This window comes from Ochlerotatus camptorhynchus, unplaced genomic scaffold (assembly GCF_037179485.1).
Source record: "Ochlerotatus camptorhynchus isolate MF236.1 unplaced genomic scaffold, CSIRO-AGI_Acam_v1.1 ptg000250l, whole genome shotgun sequence".
In the NCBI taxonomy this organism is placed as follows: Eukaryota; Metazoa; Arthropoda; class Insecta; order Diptera; family Culicidae; genus Ochlerotatus; species Ochlerotatus camptorhynchus.
This window is the reverse complement of record NW_027040740.1, coordinates 1,304,998-1,328,151: the sequence shown is the minus strand read 5'-3', so window position 1 is coordinate 1,328,151 and position 23,154 is coordinate 1,304,998. Positions and strand designations below refer to the sequence as shown.

The following is a 23,154-nucleotide window of genomic DNA, read 5'->3' as shown; positions in this document are numbered from 1 at the left end:
AATGGAAGATAAACCCTTTTGCTGTTTTATTTTTGTTTGGGGAACGTTTATCGACAGCCAGGAAGTCTGGATCGGGGGGAAATCGAAAACCGGAAGCCGCTGAGACGACAAAGAGAGTTGCCGGTAGTTTCAAGCGAAACCCTAACCTCTCTCTCCGAGATGCCGCAAATAAGCTGGGTGTATCGTCTACAACCGTGCATCGAGCCAAAAAACGAGCCGGACTATCGACTTACAAGAAGGTAGTGACTCCAAATCACGATGATAAACAAAATACGACGGTCAAAGCGCGATCCCGGAGGCTGTACACGACGATGCTGACGAAGTTTGACTGCGTGGTAATGGACGACGAAACCTACGTCAAAGCCGACTACAAGCAGCTTCCGGGACAGGAGTTTTATACGGCAAAAGGAAGGGGAAAGGTAGCAGATGTTTTCAAGCACATGAAACTGTCAAAGTTCGCAAAGAAATATCTGGTTTGGCAAGCCATCTGTACCTGTGGATTGAAAAGCAGCATTTTCATAGCTTCCGGGACTGTCAACCAAGAAATTTACGTGAAAGAGTGTTTGAATAAACGTCTGCTACCTTTCCTGAAGAAACACGGTTGTTCCGTACTGTTTTGGCCGGATTTGGCATCTTGCCATTACGGTAAAAAGGCCATGGAGTGGTACGCCGCCAACAACGTGCAGGTGGTTCCCAAGGACAAGAACCCTCCCAACACGCCAGAGCTCCGCCCAATTGAGAAATACTGGGCTATTGTCAAGCGGAACCTAAAGAAGACCAAAAAAACTGCTAAGGGCGAGCAGCAGTTCAAGGCAAACTGGCTTTCTGCGGCGAAGAAGGTGGACAAGGTGGCTGTACAAAATCTGATGGCAGGGGTCAAGGGTAAGGCCCGGCAATTCGAATTTGGAAAAGCGGAAGCCTAACTGAATATTTTTCCTGAATTTTATACTAATTGAACTTGAAAAAGAAATTTAATTTGATTTTTTAAATAAACGATTTCACCGATTTACACGCGTTTTCCCTTGACCAAATTTTGACCGTATCACCCTTTAGATTTGTGCAGAAACGAAATTCATTTAACTTTACTATTTTTTCTATCAAAACTACTATGCCTTTTGAGTAATCATTATATTTTTAGTCAACTATACTGAAATCATGGTAGATTTAACGGCATTAAGCATAGTTATACCGAAAATAGGTGTTTTTTGCAAAATAGTATTCCTAACTATGGTCTTTGCTTCAGTGTACTCACCGCAGCGCTGGCACCGGATCACTTTGACGTTTCTTTACATTCTATAGAACTTTTATGCAATATTGTTTGTGAGTTAGCGAGCAAGCTTGTTATCCGCGAGAAGCCCGAGAGATGTCGTTACTGAGGTCCCATATTTTGAGATACTATGTTTTCATGACATTTTTTTTCAAAGAGTTACGTCTGTTTGTCTGTGATAATACTTTCTTTTAACAGACTTTGTAGAAAAAATAGCCCTAAATATGAATGCAGCCAAGTTATTAACGAGAGAGTCAATGAAGAGAATCGGTCAATGTAGACTGTTCTATTTGAAAACTAATGCGAGAATTCGCTATTAATATCTTCTCCAAAAATACTAAAAACATCAATTTAAGCTACAATTCATTAGGTCCTAAGTAACATAGACAGATTCTCTTCGTCAACTTTCTCTTTGCATTCTCACGGCCATGTTAAGGCATTCCCAGCTATTTTGAGTACACAGATCAATGAAAGAAGCTATTATCTAGCTCCTAATACGACAAATATGACACGAAACGGTTCTGTACCCTGTAATTGCAAAAAGCAGTAGCTCAGTTTGTGAGTAAACCTATTTTACTTATTTTTGAGTAAGTGAAGAAAACTGATGGTGGGCGTGTCTTTTTTACTCACTGATTCAAGCTATACAGCGGTGAAAGAGCTCGAATAATGTATTTCAGAAAATCGTAACTGATAGATCTTGGGCGGAACGCTTCGGAATGCTTAGAAAAATAGGGCGCACGCTTGATCCAGGCTCTAAGCATTCCGAAGCATGGCATACATTATTGACTGCTTTCAAGAACGTAATTTAATTTGGATTGCTTGTTTAACCTGGGCTTGATGATAGCCTGTACAATGCGTAAAGATCAAATCTAAACATTGAACTTATTGGCACCGGTGGTGTAGTGGTAAGCATGATTACCTCTTACCCCAGCAGGCCTGGGTTCAATCCCAGTCGGGAAGTAAAGCCGTTCGTCCCTGGTTCATGAGTTGATGGGTCGATAGGTAGGGTCCAGGTGTGAGAGCTGCCTCCCTGGCGTCGGTAGCATTGGTACTCGGCACGGGAAACAAGATCGATGGAAAACAAATCAAGGAATAAAAATACATTAAACGTCACGTGAAACGTGGAACTTAATGAAGGCCTATGTGATTTTTCGTAGCTTTTAGTTTTCGTATTTGAAAGATCGTCGGTTGCAGTGACTTGCTTACTGAGCAGAAACCCGGTCCCAGGTCCTTTCATAATAAAGAGATTTATGGTCAAATCGCTTGTTTATCGTGTATTTTGCGAAACTTGCCGTTGTCTTCGGTGCCGGGTTTGAATGGTTACAACACCTCGAGTAAAGGTATGTGGGGCTCGGTGGTCTTAGAGCGATCGTTTTTGCTTACTGAGCAGACCATCATGTGTCTAATCTCAGGCCCATCCACATTCACGATTCGTCAACGTTTTTGCTAACTGGGCAGAAGACCGTGGGTTCAATGCTAAGCTTCTTCGCGTTATATGATTGTTAGGACATCAATCCAGTTTATCCTTATCGTTTACAAAAACGAACTCTGCTGCAAACGCTGTTTGTAACAAAATTCAATTAATTGTATGTCTAGTAGGAGTTGGGCTACATACTCGGAGCTTATCCGAGGTTAGAGGGGTACATTGTCGAAGGATAGGATCAGGGGAGGAGCTTGGGGTGGGGTTTCGTTGTCTCATCAAAGCGTTGTCGCCAGTATGAACAGTAGGTTCTAGATTAGTCTGGAGTTCGACCGGCTATGGTGACCAGTGGGCGACGATGAGACTCATCGAGACGGGGGGACAAGCCAAACAAGAACTAATAAAGAGAGACAAAAGATAAAGAAATTAAATTCATATACTAGACATTTGCCGAAACACATAAATCGATTGCATATAGCAGAAATCGCGAGTTCCCAACACGTCTCTGAACATAGGATTGTCTTCCTTGGGCCATTAAGTTAAGAATTCTCTCACTGGGGTAATGGCAAAGATCGTATATGAGGCACCTATGAGTTTCCTATCACATTCATCTTTCATAAATTTGAAATTTCACGAAGAATTACAATTAACTAGCAAGAAAGCTGCGCCGGTGCTGTAGTGGTAAGCGTGATTGCCTCTCACCCCAAAGAGCCTGGGTTCAATCCCAGTCGACCCCGCCGGGATTTTCTGAGGCATACAATCTCTGATCACGGGAAGTAAAGCCGTTGGTCCCCGGTCCATGAGTTGATGGGTCGATGGTTAGGAAGGGTCCAGGTGTAGAAGTTTGCTGCTACCCTGGGGTCGGTGGCATTGGTACTCAGTACGGAAAACAAATCAAGGAAAAAAACTAGCAAGAAAAAAAAATGCCAGTTTAAGAACCCAAATTATCATTTTCAGATTGACCTATTTTTACCACCAAACAAAAATGTGTAATATATAATGTAATTGTAACTTTTTTTTTCTCTTTTCAGATCGGATTAACCGGCGTAATATTACTGTCACTGAAAAGTGCATATTCTAGAAACCATCCAGATAGCCGTCATTTGTTGTAAAAAGTTGTTACCGGGTTTTAAATTGTATTACCGTTGCATAAAACGTAGAAGCCTGTGCTTGGTTGCATAATTGTAACTACTTTTATATGTATATTGCATCGTAAACGTACTAAGTGTTTGGATTATAAACGAACGAAAGCATTTCTTCAAGATGCCATTATTTGGAAAGAAAGATTCCGGAAAGAAAGTGCGCAAGGATGCTAAAGAAGTCGAAAAGCAACCAAGCATCGAGGACAAGTACGTTATAAAGGAATTACTTGGCACCGGAGCATTTTCGGAAGTACGTCTTTGTGAGCATCGCGAAACGGGACAGGCGTTTGCCGTTAAAATTATCGATAAGAAAGCTTTGAAAGGAAAAGAAGACTCATTGGAGAATGAAATAAGAGTGCTTAAGCGATTTAGCGCAAAAAGACAAGAAAATGATCCTGATAGGACTTGGTTCACTCATCCAAACATAGTGCAACTGTTTGAAACGTACGAAGATAAATCAAAAGTCTACTTAATCATGGAACTGGTCACTGGCGGTGAACTGTTTGATCGTATTGTGGAAAAAGGATCGTATACAGAAAAAGATGCATCTTATTTGATTCGTCAAGTGCTTGAAGCTGTAGACTATATGCATGAACAAGGCGTAGTACATAGAGATTTGAAACCTGAGAATCTATTATACTATAATCCCGCAGAGGACAGCAAAATCATGATCAGTGACTTTGGGTTGTCGAAGATGGAAGACTCAGGTTTTATGGCTACGGCATGCGGGACTCCTGGCTACGTAGCACCTGAGGTGTTAGCGCAAAAACCGTACGGCAAGGCAGTGGATGTTTGGAGCATAGGAGTAATATCGTACATTCTATTATGTGGTTATCCACCATTTTATGACGAGAATGATGCCAATTTATTTGCACAAATTTTAAAAGGAGAGTTTGAGTTCGACTCCCCCTATTGGGATGAGATAAGCGAGTCAGCAAAAGATTTTATCAGGAACCTGATGTGTGTGAATGTAGAGAAAAGGTTTACGTGTAAACTGGCGCTTGCGCATCCTTGGATTTCCGGAAATGCAGCTAGCAGTAAGAACATCCATGGAACCGTTTCCGAGCAGCTTAAGAAAAATTTTGCTAAGTCACGTTGGAAGCAGGCCTATCACGCAGCTACTGTTATACGTCAAATGCAACGAATGGCTCTGAGTAGTAGTGGAGGAGCATACGGACGCAGTTCGTCCCAGCTGAACGCTGCTGCTGTTAATGCTACGGCAGAGCAAGATGCTGCATCTGGCAGCAAGTAAAATATTGGAATCGCTTGAAATTGTTGCAAACGTTACATCGCAGAAACACAGCTATATCATGACATAAAGGTGTTCATACACTGTTTGTGGCTAAGTAACCCTCAGAATTCGATGTTGTCCTTAAAGATCTGTTTATTTGTAATTTCTGCAAATTTTGCTCTCTTTTTATAACTATCTGTTACATTCTAGCGTACATAAGTGTATGTTCTTAATCGATGAAAACCATTTATTTTTGTTATGTTTAATACAATACTTTTTAATGTTGAAAATAGATTTGGGATTTTATCTAAAATTGGTTGTTTTATTTTCTTTTTTTCAGTTTTTACGCTAATTCATGTTGTAAGAAAGTTTGAAATTATTTGTCGCATGCTTCAAACGCTGATTAATTTGTCAGCACATACTAGTCGGATAGGTTATTATATAAATCAAGTCTCACGCATTGTTTAATTTTATTCGTTAAAAAATATATTTCTTCATTCTTAGTAATATAAAAACGTTTGTGTGAGAAAACTTTTTCTGTATAAATAATACTGAATTTTATTAATACGTTTTCTCTCCATAAAAACTTGTTCTCGTACAGCTAAAAATATGGAGAAAGATTTCGCAATTCAAAATAAAATCACTTAGTTCCTCAGATGCATAAGAAAATCTATATCCATATTATTTTTTAAAAGCGTGGCGAAGTACATTTAACCTAAACCGTGTTTTGAAAAGCTTGATGAACCACGCGGTTTTCGTGAAGCAGTGCGGTTCACCATGGTTTTTTGAGGCATGGTTCGTGAAAATAGTTCTAATTTCGTCGCCATGTTAGCTCTTGAACATTTATCAGTTGAATAAACATCGGATTCATGAATAAAATATTAAAATTATATAAATATAAAATATCCTCGGTTCGCTATCCAAGCCTGTCTTCACCAATGTTTTTTTATAGTCATCATATATACTGCCCATAATCGCATAGCAGTCCTATCTTGGCTTGATTTCATATTATAATAATGAACAGTTGAACGATTATGGGTAGTATTCGTATTAACGTAACTGGCACTTTTGACTTCTATCGGCTATTTCTCGCAAACAAAAACTCAATCACACAAATCAAAATTACCAAAAGATTCATCTGATAAGAGTAAACGCGAATAACGCGATGATCGATTCTCTTCGTCGATTTTCTCTTTTGTTCACTAATAGAATTCCACATATTTTTATTAACGAATTTCCATGTAAAATTCCACATGATTTTCATGTGACCACACATAAACAGAACCCACCAAGAAGCACACATGAAATTTATGAGTCAAATGAATACCATGTGTACCATGGAATACCACATGGCTTTTATGTGTACACATATTGAGTATGTGTCCGACACATAGATATCATTTGTTGATCACGTTGCAAAAATTCATGTGTGGGACACATAAAAACAATCTTTGAAATTTTATCTGTGATTAATATTGCTCGCTTGGATTAACGTTTCTCCACAGACAAAGAGACGTAACACATTGAATATTTCTCACTGTAAAACATCGTCGATGAAACATTAGCGCCATCTGTTGAGTACACTGTGGTGGGTAGTGCGCTGAACAGATGGCGGTAGTGTGTAGACGTCATTCGCAAAGAAAATGACTATGCGCGCCACAGGTGGCGGTACTACCAACTATGATACTTTTAAATTGACAAGCATTTAAGCTCGATTAACAATTTGCGAGTGTTATGTCTGTTTGTCTGTGGTTTCTCGGTGCGTTTGCTGGTGCTTTTGATAGCCAACACGCAGAGAAATGATTTCAAAATTCAAATAGATATATTTTTGCCTCAGGGCCTAATATATTTTTGGTATTGATTCAAATATATTATTCGGTTAATTCACAGAAAAATATTTTTGGATCAACAAACCGGTTGTAGAGTCAATAGAGGTTGCTGACGTTTGTAGTACGCACACTACGTCACGTATACGTATACGCAAAATGTTTGCATCAGGAAAAAAAACTTCATAGCTTAAAATTGTCCTGATGAAAACAAATATGTGACACAATCACACTTTAGCAATCTCTATAATCTGTTTTTTGATCCTAAAAACCATTTTGTTGATTCAAAAATATGTTTTGTTGAAATTGTGATAAAATATGTTTGAATCAATAACAAAATACATTAGGCCCTTAAACAAAAATCAATTTTTCTGCGTGAATACAACCTGTTACAGCACTGCATTGAACACATTCTAGAAAATTGTTCCGCTTACACGGACAGAAAATTGTTTGCATTGAACCAAAAAAATCTTTAATTGTATTTAAGCAAATAATTCCAGTTGAGATTATATTGCTTTTTGTTGTTTCAATAATACTCATTCATATAAATTCAAAATAGGATTCTTTTTGTTTTAATCCGCCACTTTTCAAATGCAACTATTGTAAAAATAACAATATTCTATTATTAAGCCAACAATAGTTAATTTTAATTTAGCATTTAATTGCTGTGTCCATTCTCTGGGCCATGAAAGCAAAAATAACTACCAACCATTCCCTCGTTTTCACCCGGACAAAAATGTAAACAATAACAATACTTACGCGTTCCACGTAAGTATTGTTTTTAATTGTAAATTTCGGGAAATAAGTGCAAGATTTTCGAAAATCTTGAGACTTGAGTTAAGTAAGTATGCTGCAATTCGAGCTGCAGTTGATAAATATAATCAATTTTTCTGTTTTTTTTTCCTTTATTTTTTCCGTCGATCTTGTTTTCCGTACATGAACCGGGGGCTTTTATTTTATGCCTCAGAAATTCAATTACAATTTCTGCAATTTAGTTTCAAAATGAAAACGAAACATAAAAAAAAATTGCCATATTATTTTTACTTCAATAAACACATTTTTATTTCTACTGCGTGAATTGTCAGATTGAATCAACAAGAAATCTCTTTTAAAAACAAACATATTTTTGTTGTTGACCCAGCAGCCAAATTTGACAGCTTACGTCAAAACCATGAAAGCTCTTGTAAATCCTAAAAGATTTGCTTTTTGATTTAACAATCCATGGGTTTTTAGAAACAAAAATACTGGATTGTTGAAACAATAATGATTTCTTTTTGCAGCCGAAAAAAAAAATGAAATTCTTATTGATTTTACGTCAAATATTATTACTTTTAAAATATTTTTTTCTGCGTGTTGCTGTAGCAATGCAAAGATAAAACCGATGAAGATAATCGATCATCGCGTATACCAACCGGTAAACATTATAGATACTATAGATTCCATAGATAAGCGGAGGCAAAGTATAATCAACAATCAATACGAAACTAACGATTTTAAATTGGCTCACCACTTTAGTAGCCTATTGGTCCCAAGCAAACGATTAACGTACCCTATTCTAGTTGAAATTCTATTACTACACGGCAAGAAAAAAAATACTCAAAATTAAGTTTAAAAAAACTCAACGTTGGGTTCTATCATTTGAGGTCCGCCGTTGAGTGAATCAGAAAAGCGGCGTTGGTTAAAATTTACTCAACTGTTGAGTAATAATAAATGAACTCAAATATAAGTTTATTTTCATTGAGGTTGCTCTTATGCGCCTTTAACATTTTCAGTTTTACAAGCGTTGATAGACGACTGGTCAACACACGGGCCCCGTAATCTCAACGTCCATGGTTCGGTTCCAGTCTGCTCCGTTTTATTATTTTTTTGTCAAATTGGTCAACGATCAGGATTACTCAAAATTGAGTTTTCTTCTTTAACTTAATTTTACCTAGCCCCACGGAAGCCACGTGATGAGTGAAAGGAACTCAATTTTGGGTACTTTTTTCTTACCGTGTACACTATGTTTGTTTTGATTCGCTATGAAAGTTTGACAGATAACATCAGGGGTGTGTGGATTCATGCAGAACATGCAGGGGTGAGTGAAATAGCTTGGGACTGCTTGGGACCGTTGTTCTGGTACTGAGTGAGCCAAAAATAATAATGATTTTCTTCGGGACCCAGTGGTCTTAGAGTTACCTCTATGGTATAATGTAGCCAAACGAACTGACAGTTAAGGCCCAAGCGCAATGACAGCGGAAGCGGAACGGCAGCGGCAGCGGCAGCGGAAAAGCCCGATCTGAGTAAGCGTATTTATCGGATTGAAAGCTAGTTAGTATCAAATTGACTTCAGTTAGAAATCTTGATGTCATTTGTGACAACTGTCAAACTTTCCGTTTCCGTTCCGCTTCCGCCCACATTGCGTTTGGGCCTTTAGTGTAGCCAAACGAGCATGACGTCATCATGGTATTTTTTGAGGGAGTAGTATTGTAATATTATGAGCACAAAACGCTTTCCACACTTCACATTCCGATTTATTTCACGGACAACGGAAGAAGGAAAGATAAAGCAAACCATTCCTCGATTCATTGTTGCTTTGCACTTCATTATTGTTGGAAGTAAGTAGTGAAAGCCCCTGGATACGCGCATCTATCATGTGAGTCTCTATAGTGGCTCCCAAGATCGAGAATGACAGCTGCCGTATGAGTGTGTATGAGTGCGTGAGAGTGAGAGACTGACGAAGCATAAATTGCTGATGTGTGTACAATTTATGTTTGTTGACTAGTCCATTGTAACTTGTAAATAAAGACGCACGTAGAACGTAGTCCGCGGTTATTTTTCTTTGGTATCACGCGACTCCCGAGACGGGTGTTTATTGTCCGGTAGTTCGGTTTGGATAAACCTGTGTACATCTGCTTGCGCTGGGATTCCCACAGGTTATGGGCCCAGATCCGTGAAGAAAGTAATAGTGGAAAAGTGTTCTCCGGTGGAGGAGACATTTTGTGTGGATTGCGTTGCGTTTGTGCTTTGTTTACGAGAAGATTTCCCCCGGCGGGTGTATGTGCTGTTGTCCGCAGCTGAACGTTTTTGTCGGGTGAAATTGTGCTGTTGGCAGTGGAGTATCGGCCAAGTGTGTAGCACGGAACGGAATACGAAACGGAAAAAGTTTTGTTCGAGGAGGAGAAATTTTGTTTTTCTCTCCTGTACGGGCTGAAGTGCAAACTTATTGTTTGCTGGTCCGGTCTCTAAAAGTGCGATTGTTTGAACTGAAGAAGTACGCTTCGTTCGGAAAAAGCTTATAGTGGAATAAGAAAGAACACTTTGTGGAAAGTATCGAATTGTGAACATTGTTCGCTCGATTGTGAAGCTGTTTTCTTTACCCGACCGTGCGCGTAGTGTTTTTGTTTCGTGGAAAATGGCCGAGACGAAGATAACATTAGACCGGTTGAACGATTTTAATTGGGCAACTTGGAAGTTCCGGATGGAGTTGTTGCTGCTCAAAGAAAATCTGTGGACAACGGTGATTGACGCGAAGCCGGAGGTGGTTACAGCAGCTTGGACGAGGAACAACGAAAAGGCTCGAGCGACGATCGGTTTGGCGCTAGAAGATGGTCAGCTGTGCCATGTTATGGGAGCTGCTAGTGCAAAGGAGATGTGGGACAAGCTCAAAGGCTACCACGAGCGAGGGTATCTGTCGAACAAGATCCATGTACTGCGGAGATTGTGCTCGATGCGGCTGAAAGAAGATGGCAGTATGTCGGAGCATCTAGTCCAAGCGTCAGAGTTGGTTCACCGACTAGCCAGCATGGGAGAGCCGTTGAAGGAACATCTTGTTGTGGCGATTTTGTTGTCAAGTTTGCCGGAGACGTACAACCCGCTCGTTACTGCTCTTGAAGGCCGTCCAGAAGAAGACCTGAAGCTGGAGTACGTGAAAGGTAAGCTTCTAGATGAGTGGCGGAGAAGATGCGAGAACAAAGTGCATGAAAAGGCCAGTGAAATGGCGATGAAAACCACAATGCGATCGGAAGAACGGAGAAGTTTTGTACGGGTTTGTTACCATTGCAAGCAAGAAGGGCACTTGCGGCGAAATTGTCCTGTGTTGATGGCGGAGAGGCAGCAGAACCAAGCGAAGTCGATGGTGGTTAAGCAATCGGATGCCGGTAGCATTGGCAGTAGTCGAGGAGTGTGCTTCACGACGACGACTGCAAGTGATGTGTCGATTGACGGTCGTTGGATCATCGACACTGGCTGTACGAAGCACATGGCTGGTTCGACGGCGAGCTTCGACAGCATGACGTTTTGCGAAGAGAAGGTGTCGTTGGCGGACGGGAGAAATGTAACTTCCAGAGGAACCGGACATGGAAGGATCGTTGGAGTCGGCTTGGAAGGCGAGTCCGTTGACATGCAACTGAAGGGATTGCTGTATGTGCCTGGATTGTCCGGAAGTGTGCTGTCAGTGAGCCAAATCACAAGCAATGGCTATGATGTGCTGTTTGGTGTGAAGGATTGCAGAATCCAGAAAGGCAAAAAGGTTGTTGCTATAGGTGACCGGATCGGAGGGCTGTACTACCTAAGGCAGCCGGTAGTGACGTAAAGCAGGAGGAGTGCTACGGAACAGGAGGAGTGTTGTAAGTAGATGCAGTAGTGGGCTTCACTAAGGAGGAGTGTTGGAAGTAAGTAGTGAAAGCCCCTGGATACGCGCATCTATCATGTGAGTCTCTATAGTGGCTCCCAAGATCGAGAATGACAGCTGCCGTATGAGTGTGTATGAGTGCGTGAGAGTGAGAGACTGACGAAGCATAAATTGCTGATGTGTGTACAATTTATGTTTGTTGACTAGTCCATTGTAACTTGTAAATAAAGACGCACGTAGAACGTAGTCCGCGGTTATTTTTCTTTGGTATCACGCGACTCCCGAGACGGGTGTTTATTGTCCGGTAGTTCGGTTTGGATAAACCTGTGTACATCTGCTTGCGCTGGGATTCCCACAATTATGAACTTTTACCCACGAAACAAAACAAAACTGCGCAACGAAGAGCTCCATGATGGCATGAACTTTTTTCACGGATGCCAGTCAGATCATTTATTTTTCATGGTTGCGAAAACAACTGCCTCCGCTTATCTATGGAATCTATAGTATCTATAGTCAGCACTCGTGTTTATTTCAGTTACCGTGGGGACATAATTTGTGATTAGCCCCGGTTCCTTTCAGATTGTAGCATTATTTATGTACGGTCCTTATATTTGAAATGACGTTTCACATTCATCTATTGATGGCCGATTTTCATTCGAATAATCGATAAATCGATTAACGGACCGCAAAGTAAAATATTTGTAATCGGTTGTATCACCCGTTGGAAACTAAAGATTTAAAATTGGCTCACTACTTGACTAGCCTCTTGGTCCCAAGCAAATCGATTAACGTACCCCATTCTAGTTAAAATTCTAGTACCACACTATGTTTATTTTGATTTGCTATGAAATTTTGACAGATAAAATGAGGGGTTCGTGGATTTTTCTATGTTTCGAGGGGTGCATCGATTTGCTTGGGACCGAAGATAGTACCAACAATCAATACGAAACTAACGATTTTAAATTGGCTCACTACTTGACTAGCCTATTGGTCCCAAGCAAACGATTAACGTACCCCATTCTAGTCAAAATTCTAGTACTACACTATGTTTGTTTTGATTCGCTATGAAAGTTTGACATATAAAATGAGGGGTTAGTGGATATTCCTATGTTTCGAGGGGTGAATCGTTTAGCTTGGGACCGAAGACAGTAACAGAGCTGAGCCAAAAAGTTCACCACGTTTCTTCGGGACCTTCTGGTCTTAGAGTTACCTCTATGGTTGTATCATGCCGACATAAGCATTAACTTCTTCAGAGGATCATAAGCCATCGTTTTAAACATGTGCTGCACTCTCATTGGTGGAAAAATGACAGCACAGCGAACAAAAATTAATCGATTAGTTCTAGATAGAGCTGGAATTAGCAACAATCAATACGAAACTAACGATTTTAAATTGGCTCACCACTTTAGTAGCCTATTCTAGTTGAAATTCTATTACTACACTATGTTTGTTTTGATTCGCTATGAAAGTTTGACAGATAACATCAGGGGTGTGTGGATTCATGCAGAACATGCAGGGGTGAGTGAAATAGCTTGGGACTGCTTGGGACCGTTGTTCTGGTACTGAGTGAGCCAAAAATAATAATGATTTTCTTCGGGACCCAGTGGTCTTAGAGTTACCTCTATGGAATTAGGGCCTAACAGCTTTTGTAAACAATGCCTTCTCTTGTTCATTTCTAGAAATTTAAGGCTCGCCCACGCAAACCAACATGCTCGTCGGGTAGGGAAAGGCTTCCCCTATCCGATGGTTAGGTTGGTCTGTGTGGACGTGCCTTGAATTCCTAGAAATCATCGATAGAAGTCATTGTTTACAAAAGCTTTTAGGCCCTAATTCCAGCTCTATCTAGAGTTGTTAATCGAGTAATTACAAAATGGGACTTCTCTGATTTTGTTGTGATTGTTTTGAAAAAAAGCAGCAAATCCACAAAATTACCTTGCATACCCCCCGTATTCATTGGATGAAAGGGACCGTGAAAGAGGACACTAAAATAGAAAGTTTTTCTTCCGACAGTTTCATCTTAGTATTCTTCTTTGCATGTGTGTTGATGAATGGGTGCGATATCCTACGCAGGTGTGGAAGCTGCTTTACCATAGTTACCTCTATGGTTCAACTATGATTCTCCAGGAAGTTCAACTCGCATTCATTGTCTGACGAAAGTGACGCATCACCTCCAAACTCATATATGGTCCAAAACCGCCTCATCATTTCACACAGTTGTTCGTCGGCTGTATCCGAAGCCCCAGCATTACTCACCTTCACAGTGTCTATATCACCGCAGTGTCAGCCACCGATCCAGAAATAAGGCAACCGAGTTGACTCTCCTGCAGCCTCGCCTGCAGCAATGGTAAATTTGGGGACAACCTAATCTCACCCTCTTCTAGCACTTCGAAAAACAGCTCCGCTCCGACTAGCATGTCAATCCGACCTGGTTCATAAAAATTTGGATTAGCTAACATAACCGACTCGGGAATGTGCCAGCTTTGTAGGTCAATCTTCAATGCTGGCAATGCACCGGTTACTTTAGGGATAACCAGGCAATCTAGCGACGATTCATATTTGATTGTTCTGGACTCCATTTTAGAATTCTCTTTGTATTTCACTAGGGTCTTCCATAGGCGTAGCCAGAGGGGGCAAGGGGGGGGGGTCAACTGCCCCCTAAACTCAGCAACACAAAGGCTTTCGGTGAATTGGCATTCGGCCAAATTTTCCATAGTAATTTTTTCCGCCCCTCCCTAGCTCGAGACCTGGCTACGTCCTTGGGGTCTTCATCCCGTTTACTCCATCTATCGAGACATTTGCACTTTCCTTTCGTAGGCGCAGCAACTCTGCCATTCCAATTGACATGAAGTTAGCCATCGCTCCGGAAACAAGTAGCACACGACACTTGTGTGCTTCCCCGTTGGAATCGTAAAGAGTGTACCGTTTTAAATCCGCACGCACTCAAATTGCTCTAACTTTTGATCCGTTGGGTAACATTAATTGAAATTTTGCGTAGACATAGTTTAATGTGTATTATTAACACTCTGCAAGTTGATTTCATCAGGAGTGGTTTTCAAAATGGCGAGAAAAGAACAGTGCGTGTGCAAAAAGTTTTGCGCGAGTACTTTGAGAATAAGGATCTGCCGCATCGTGCCATCGGAAAAAAAAGTTGGAAATCGCGAATTCCACGGTGTCTTGTATCATAAAACGGTTCGAAAAACGTCTGCCTGTTGATTGGAAGCGAAGATCCGAAAAAAAAAACCGTCAGGTCAACGAGAACGATCGCAAACGCGTGGTTGGGGCCTTTAAGCGAAACCGAACGCCTAAGTTCGAGATGTGACTAAAAAGATGCATGTGAGCAAGACTTTCGTGCAGCATACCAAAACTCGAGCTAAAGTCCCCAAACCGTGACGAGAAACAGAATACGGTCGCAAAAAGCCGTGCCCGGAAGTTGTGCGACCAGAAGTTAACGAAACCACACTGCTGCGTAATGGATGACGAGACATATGTGAAGGCGGACTTCAACTAGATTCCTGGAAACCTGTATGTGACTGCCAAGGATAAGTATGATGTTCTCGAGAACCTTCGGACACAGAAGATGTCGAAGTTCACCAAGATGTTCTTAATTTGGCAAGCGATTTGTACTTGCGGAAAGCCGAGTACACCTTTCGTTACCGCAAGCACCATGAATGGACAGGTGTATTTAGCTTCTCCTTCTGCTGAAGGCTCACGACGGTTCAACGAACTTCTGGCCAGATTTGGCATTATGCCACTACACGAAGGACGTGCTAGAGTGGTATAAGGCGAATGATGTTGATTTCATACCGAAAGATCTGAACCCCCCAAACACTCCGAAACTGCGCCCAATAGAAAAATACTGGGACATCATGAAGGAGCACCTTCTAAAACGACCTAAAGTGGTGAATAATGAGAAGAAATGAAGAAAGCATCCCAAGTAACCAAAAGTTCTGATAAAAGGCTATTTGTGGCTTAAGCAACTTGGTTGAAGGTGGTCTATAGAATTCTAAGCAGCCTTATTTTTAAGTCGTTTTAAGAACTTGAAAGTTCCGTTACCATAATTTAACAGCATTCTAAGCAGCTTCTGGCGGAACTTGAACGGAACTTTTAGAAAATAAATTTAAAAAAGATTTTTGTCCTCTACACCAATTCCATATTTAGTTCGCACTGTTATGAACGTTATTTCTAAAGTCAGATATTCATGTGTATTGATTTATCAGCATTAGTAGCAGAATTAGAGCTGTTTGAAAAATTAAACCATAGAGGTAACTCTAAGACTAGAAGGTCCCGAAGAAACGTGCTCAACTTTTTGGCTCAGCTCTGGTACTCTCTTCGGTCCCAAGCTAATCGATTCACCCCTTGAAACATAGGAAAATCCACTAACCCCTCATTTTATCTGTCAAACTTTCATAGCTAATCAAAACAAACATTGTGTAGTACTAGAATTTCGACTAGAATGGAGTACGTTAATCGTTTGCTTTGGACCAATAGGCTAGTCAAGTAGTGAGCCAATTTAAAATCTTTAGTTTCGTATTGATTGTTGATTAAACCCAGTCCTTATGCGTGAGAGCCCCAACACGAACCGCTACGTTATCTAAGATCCATCATAGTGAGCTGTTGTACCAACAATCAATACGAAACTAACGATTTTAAATTGGCTCACCACTTTAGTAGCCTATTGGTCCCAAGCAAACGATTAACGTACCCTATTCTAGACGAAATTCTAGTACTACGCAATGTTTGTTTTGATTCGCTATGAAAGTTTGACAGATAAAATGAGGGGTTATTGATTTTTCCTATGTTTCGAGGGGTGATTCGACAAGCTTGGGACCGAAGATAGTACCAGAGGTGAGCCAAAAAGTTGAGCACGTTTCTTTGGGACCTACTTGTCTTAGAGTTACCTCTATGGTTGTACCATAGAGGTAACTCTAAGACCACTGGGTCCCGAAGAAAATCATTATTATTTTTGGCTCACTCAGTACCAGAACAACGGTCCCAAGCAGTCCCAAGCTATTTCACTCACCCCTGCATGTTCTGCATGAATCCACACACCCCTGATGTTATCTGTCAAACTTTCATAGCGAATCAAAACAAACATAGTGTAGTAATAGAATTTCAACTAGAATAGGGTACGTTAATCGTTTGCTTGGGACCAATAGGCTACTAAAGTGGTGAGCCAATTTAAAATCGTTAGTTTCGTATTGATTGTTGGTTGTACCGCCTACTGTTGGAGTTTTCAGTGCCAGCTGACTGACTTGAATACGAAACACAACACCTTCAATTTTAAATTGGTGTTTGCCCGCCTGGCATTCCAACACACTTGTGGCGCAGTGGCTAGCAATCGTAGATCGCATGCCGAATACACTGGTTCGAATCCCGGAAATTACTTTTTTTATTTATTTTTTCATGTTTGAATAGAATGTTGATGCACTGACTAAAGACTTATGCGGATTACTTCATGTGGCTTGAAAGTTCTGTCGGAACTTTATGGAATTTGAAAGTTTTGTCAGAACTTTATTCGAACTTTATAAAAACTTGAAAGTCCTTTCAGAACTTTATTCGGACTTTATGGAACTTGAAAGTTCTGTCGGGACTTTATTCGAACTTTATGGAACTTGAAAGTACTGTCGGAACTTTATTTGAACTTTATGGAACTTGAAGGTTCGGTCGGAACTTTATTTGAACTTTATGGAACTTGGAAGTGATTTTAATCGTTGAATGCGGAACTTTTGGTTACTTGGGATGGGTTAATCTGCAAAAATCTGTCGATTCAGAGGTCGTGCAGAACCTTATGGCTTGGGTTAAGGCCAAGGTTCGTGCATTCGGATATAAAGACGAAATAAATTAAATGAGTGATGCCAACACTAACTTTAATTGCTTCTTTTACTCTCTGAAAATTTGGTGATAATCGGATAAAAACTCGAATTTTGAGAAATAATGTTGTGTGTGCGTATTTAAAACGGTACAGCCTTTACACCATCACCACAGCTGTCGCCAACAAAATCTGTTTAGTCTGCACTGGCTCGACCGGAATCGTGCACTAAGCTGCAGTCAATGGTTGATTTGAGTACTTCTGCTATCCTGTCGCAGCGGGTGTGTAGTTTCGGACGCAACAGACTTTTCTTTCGGGTGCATCAATACATGGTGCTTTTTCGTGCAAGTTCGACGTACTTTACTGATCTTACAGGTTGTCGTTCGATGTCCTCGTTGCAGGCAACAAAAGCACAATCCCAGCTGCTTCGGCTTTATGTACCGCTCATTAACATTCTGCTTCTTGAACGGTTCGCATGCTTCGATCGATTGAGCATTTCCACACCCGGGCATCCATCGTTCGCCTTCGCAATCATCACAGTATTCATCTTATTACACCCAGGAAACTGTCCCTTCAATTTTCATAAGCTGCATCGTATGAACACATAAAAATACGAGCTCCATCCAATTTCATAGGTATCTTATGAATTCATACTCCATCTATAGCATATATAGTTTTATACAATAAACGGTGCACGAAATAAAATGAATTTCATAAACCCATCGTATGAATTGCTTTTACGCAAAATATGTCAAAAATTCATAAGACGATCGTATGAATAGTACTAGGTCAGTGTAAATTACAACAAAAACAACAAAGATGGCAGATCCAGTTATGCGACGTAGCACAAGACTTAGTGAATATGTAAGTAGTAATTTATTATAGAATCAAAGCAGTAATTTATGTTTTAAAATCTTTAGTTTTACATTTCCAGATTAGCTTCTGATGCTTCTGGTTCTACATTGTACATAACTGCACCGTTGCACCAGCTGACCGAGAAGACCCATTGCATGAAAATCGAACGCCAACGGAACGAGTTTTTCGATTCCATCAAACTTTGTTCAGTATTCTCAGCTGCTTCGTCTGATGTACACCAAAAGATCAAAGCATCATGATCAAAATTTAAACCAGAAAACGTTTTTAAAGAAATTGTAAGTAAATGTTACAGTTTACTTATAAAATACTAATTCAAATACGAGTCAATATAATCTAAGAAAATAAAAAAAAATCTCGTTTATTTCCCACAAAAACTAAATGACGTACAAATGTAAACGTAGTGTTCCACACGGACAGAAAATTGTTTGCATTGAACCAAACAAAACTTTAGTTGTATTTAAACAAACAATTCCGGTTGAAATTATATTGCATTTTGTTGTTTCAATAATACTTATTCATATAAATTCAAAATAGGATTCTTTTTGTTTTAATAAGCCACTTTTCAACTGCAACTATTGTAAAAATAACAATATTCTATTATTAATCCAACAATAGTTCATTTTAATTTAGCATTTATTTGCTGTGTCCGTTCCCCGGGCCATGAATGCAAAAATAACTACCAACCATTCCCTCGTTTTCACCCGGAAAAAAATGTAAACAATAACAAAACTTGTGAATTTCGGGAAATAAGTGCAAAATTTCCGAAAATCTTGAGACTTGAGGTAAGTAAGTATGCTGCAGTTTGAGCTGCAGTTGCTAAATATAATCAATTTTTTTCTTTGATTTTTTTCCGTCGATCTTGTTTTCCGTACTGAGTACCAATGCTCCTGACGCCAGGAAGGCAGCTCCCACACCTGGACCCTACATATCGATCCACCAACTAATTAACTGGGGACCAACGGCTTTACTTCCCTTCCGAAGGATGATCAGTGAAAAAGAAAACAAAACATAAAAAAATTTGCCATATTATTTCCGGAGTGGTTTGAGATTTGGGCGTAATTGCATTTGTAAACAAATACGTCAATCACCGATTTCTCACGAATAAAAGCTTAATAATGATTTCTTTTTGCAGCCGAAACAAAATGAAATTCTTATTGATTTTACGTCAAATATTATTACTTTTAAAATATTTTTTTCTGCGTGTATCATGCGACTCATCAAATCACATGCGAATTAAAAAAAAAAAATCGTTGGTAATCAAATAAAGTACCCAGGACCACCTTGGCCACTTCCGGGCATGTTCTGGAAACTCCCAGGGAAGTGGCCAGTTTCTGACTTGGTCCAAAACTCATCATGTGACACATCAAATCACATTAGATTTCAAAAGCAATATCAATGGTAGTCAAATATGGCCAGTTTCTGATTTAATCCAAAACCTATCATGCGCCACATAGCAAATCACATTAGATATCAAAACCAAGATCAATGGAAGTCAAATAATGTGCCCAGGACCACCTTTCTTTCTTCCAGGCATCTTATAGGAACCCCTAGGGAAGTGACTAGTTTCTGATATGGTCCAAACCCTGTGATTTGACACATAAAATCTCACAGAAATTGAAAAACAAGATCAGTTTAAGTCAAATATAGTGCTTAGATCCACATTGGCCACATTCTGGTATGTTCGGGTACCCCCCAGGGAATTGTCCAGTTTCTGACTTGAGCCAAAACCCAACACGCAACAACTGAAAGACTTTTTTAAGTTTATAAAGTAAATAAATACAAATGTTCATTAATATTTATATACCGATTACCGATTACTTAATTATTAAACAAAAAAATGAAGAATTTGGTGTGTAAAATTTAAAAAATAAAATCTTTCAGGATCTTTTTGTTTTTAAATCCATCCTAGAACAACTTCTATTAACCTATATTTACGGTACACCACGACCAAATTGATCTCAATTTTCAGTAATAGGGGAAATGGATGTCATGTCGGCCTAAATGCCCCTAATTTGGGCCCATAAATAAATTCAGCAATCGACTAAATTTTCAATGGCGACCAAAAATATCCCGTTTTAATTATCTAAGGTTGACTTCAACTCACCCCGATTTGGTGGTTGGTGTTCAATTGAGTTGACATCGAATAGAGCAAGAATTAAACGTGTAAACTATGCCATTCAAGTGAGTTGATCAATTGACTCGAATTGAAAAAAGTTGCATCGGGCTTAACTTTTCAAGCCAGTCGAATTCAAGTGAGTTGATCCCAGCTTTTGAGCCAACTGTTCCGAAGTCAACAGAAGCGTTTACGCACAACTAATTACATCAATATTTCGCGCAATACGCTATACACAAGTAACCATTGGTACATTATTTTGCCTTTTTGGTTATGTACGGGCCTCATCAGAACAAATCATGGTATAGCTTGGTATAGCCGTTGTCCAGCTGTATATAACTAAAAAGGCGAAATAACATGCCCATGGTTACTTGGGTACTTTGCTTAAGAAACTAAATTCCTGTCTCTTTAAAACCAACGAAAAAAGCTTCAAGTCGTTCTACAACGACATCGCAGAATAATAGAAGCTTAGAGGTAACTATAAAGGCCCACGCACATTATATCCGGATCGGACGCGTTGCGGCAAAGTGGCAGTTAAATCTATTGTCTAACTGTCAAATTTACGTCAACGCAACGCAAACGGATCTAATGTGGGTGGCCCTTAAGACCAGAAGGTCTTGAAGAAACGGGCTCAACATGGCAACACAACACAACATGGCTCAGCTCTGGTATTCTCTTCGGTCCAAACTAATCGATGCACCCGTCGAAACACAGGAAAACCTACGAACCCCTCATTTTATCTGTCAAACTTTCATAGCGAATCAAAACAAACATAGTGTAGTACTAAAATTTCATCTAGAATGGGGTACGTTAATCGATTGCTTGGGACCAATAGGCTAGTCAAGTAGTGAGCCAATTTCAAATCGTTAGTTTCCAATGGTATAGAAGAGTGCACCGATGAATTTGTGTTCACCTCGGTGTTCACTTACTCGAAAAAAAGTGACGCAAGCGACGGCAATGGCTCGGGCAATGCAATGCTCTGCAGTAAATGTACATTATTTATTATTCATGATCATTTAGTGTTGACTAATCATGAACTTTAAATGCCCGTGAATAATTAATAATGAACATTAAGTGTTCATGATTAGTTTTATCGAGTGTGTTTGTGTTCAAATTCAATGGTGCACTCGTCAATAGTGCACAATTTGCTTTGTAATAGGGAGCTGCAGAGTCAGGGTAACCTTCTTTTTAACATCTGCCGGTGGTTTGTTTAAAGGATTTTTATTTAAATGTATTTTTTTAGATTTTATAGAGTCACTACACAGATTTTATGCCGCTAAAAAAAGTAATTTTTATCTAACGTCTTTTACTTATCTAACGGTTATTTTATAGTTGAAAATGTGCTTTTAATGTCGGTTTTCATCATGAGCTATTAGTTTGTTGAAGTTAATAACTTATTAATAAACTTTCTTTATCAGTTGATTTTGCAGGTTCAGGTTGTAAGCTGATTTTAACGAGACTATAGAAAAGATTTTAGCATTTAGGCCACTGTTATTAAGTTTGATTGATAAATTGTAAAATGGTTGCTAAAAAGCTGCCTAACTACTCTTTAAATCATTACATACTAAACATAAATGACGTAGTACTTTTAAAGGGGATGTGAGGTTATTTTTGTCAAAGCTGTGGGTGGCCTAAAGTGTTGAAAACAATGACAAGGTTTTTTAATGTATGAACTGCAGTCTATGCAGAAAGAGGGGAGGTATAGGGGGGTCTAAAATATACCCCCAAATATATGCTGATGAAACAAAGTGAGGGACGACGAAATTTGAAAGAATTTGAAAGATTTTGGCTACATTTTAATTCTAGAACCCCAGGCATGTTTTTGTTTTCTTTTCTTATTAATTACCATTTTTTCTTATGTGTTTCCCTGCTTATATGTTTAGATTCGTTTGTATGTGTAAGATTGTGCAACTTTCATACCTTAACTTTATGTCATTTACTTCTTATTTGTTAAGACTACAAACTTATTGCATTTAATTGATGTTCAATTTAATACTTTGGTCTGTTATTTATACATACTTCACAGTCTGCAATATATACTGGCTTTAAATCAAATTGAGCAAATTGTTTCTAGAAAATTAAAAATATTTAAATTCAACAATTTTTTTACTTATTTCATTGCCTGCATAATACGTTAAAGTTGGTTCTGTAGAAAAATAACAAAAAATGGACTTCAGGATACTTCAACATGCATGAATGGCATGAGTATTTTATGTATGATCACAATGAATGGAAATATATGCATTATGTGTGGTTGCATTTGCATTAATATGTTAAAAATAGTACCAGTTTATGCATAAGAAATAAAAGTGCTTTGCTCAGAGTACAGTATTCATCTTATCTTTCTTTATTAACTTTCTTTATTAGAGTTTAGTATTCAATATTCAGTATTCACTAGTACTAATTTTAGTTTCTTTCTTATTTTAGGCAGTTTAGCAATACTTAATGTATGTATCTATTCCAAGAGAAGATAACGGAGCCACATTTTAAAGTGTATATAATTCATCCTAAAATGAGTTAATAAAAAAAAGTTTACAACTTAGACCTTACAACTGAAATTCGTGTTAATAACCATTATAGCCAATGCCATAAGAAAAAATGCTGTCTGTCCATTATTCTTTATACTCTAGCTAGTTTTGTACATGTTAAGTTATAATTTCTTTTGATAAATGAATTTGCAACAGGTCGTACTGAACGGTAAAAAATGACAAGGTAATGATTAAAAAAAAAATGTGTACAATTTCTTGAAAACACTGTTGACCGAACGCTAAAGGAGATGTTAATTGGCATCCCGTTGGAATTTTTTATTAACTGAAAACTGTAAAATACTTTGAATAAATAGTATATTATGTGTAATC

General features: G+C 39.1%; 1 protein-coding gene across 2 annotated transcripts in view; it reads left to right on the top strand.

Moving 5' to 3' along the window:
• CaMKI (Calcium/calmodulin-dependent protein kinase I) overlaps positions 1-22,854 on the top strand; it is a 28,373-nt gene extending 5,519 nt beyond the window's left edge. Inside the window, exons 2-3 of one of the 2 annotated variants that reach the window (XR_010517809.1) lie at positions 3,719-5,150; positions 22,724-22,854. Coding sequence is in view for 1 of the 2 variants with exons in the window: in XM_065226430.1 (XP_065082502.1) it covers positions 3,951-5,081 (1,131 nt within the window). In the remaining variant the exon portion in view is untranslated. Of the gene's footprint in view, positions 1-3,718; positions 5,374-22,723 lie in introns of those variants that run through there. The other variant, XM_065226430.1, reaches the window with a different exon arrangement.
• The last annotated feature ends 300 nt before the right edge of the window (positions 22,855-23,154 follow it).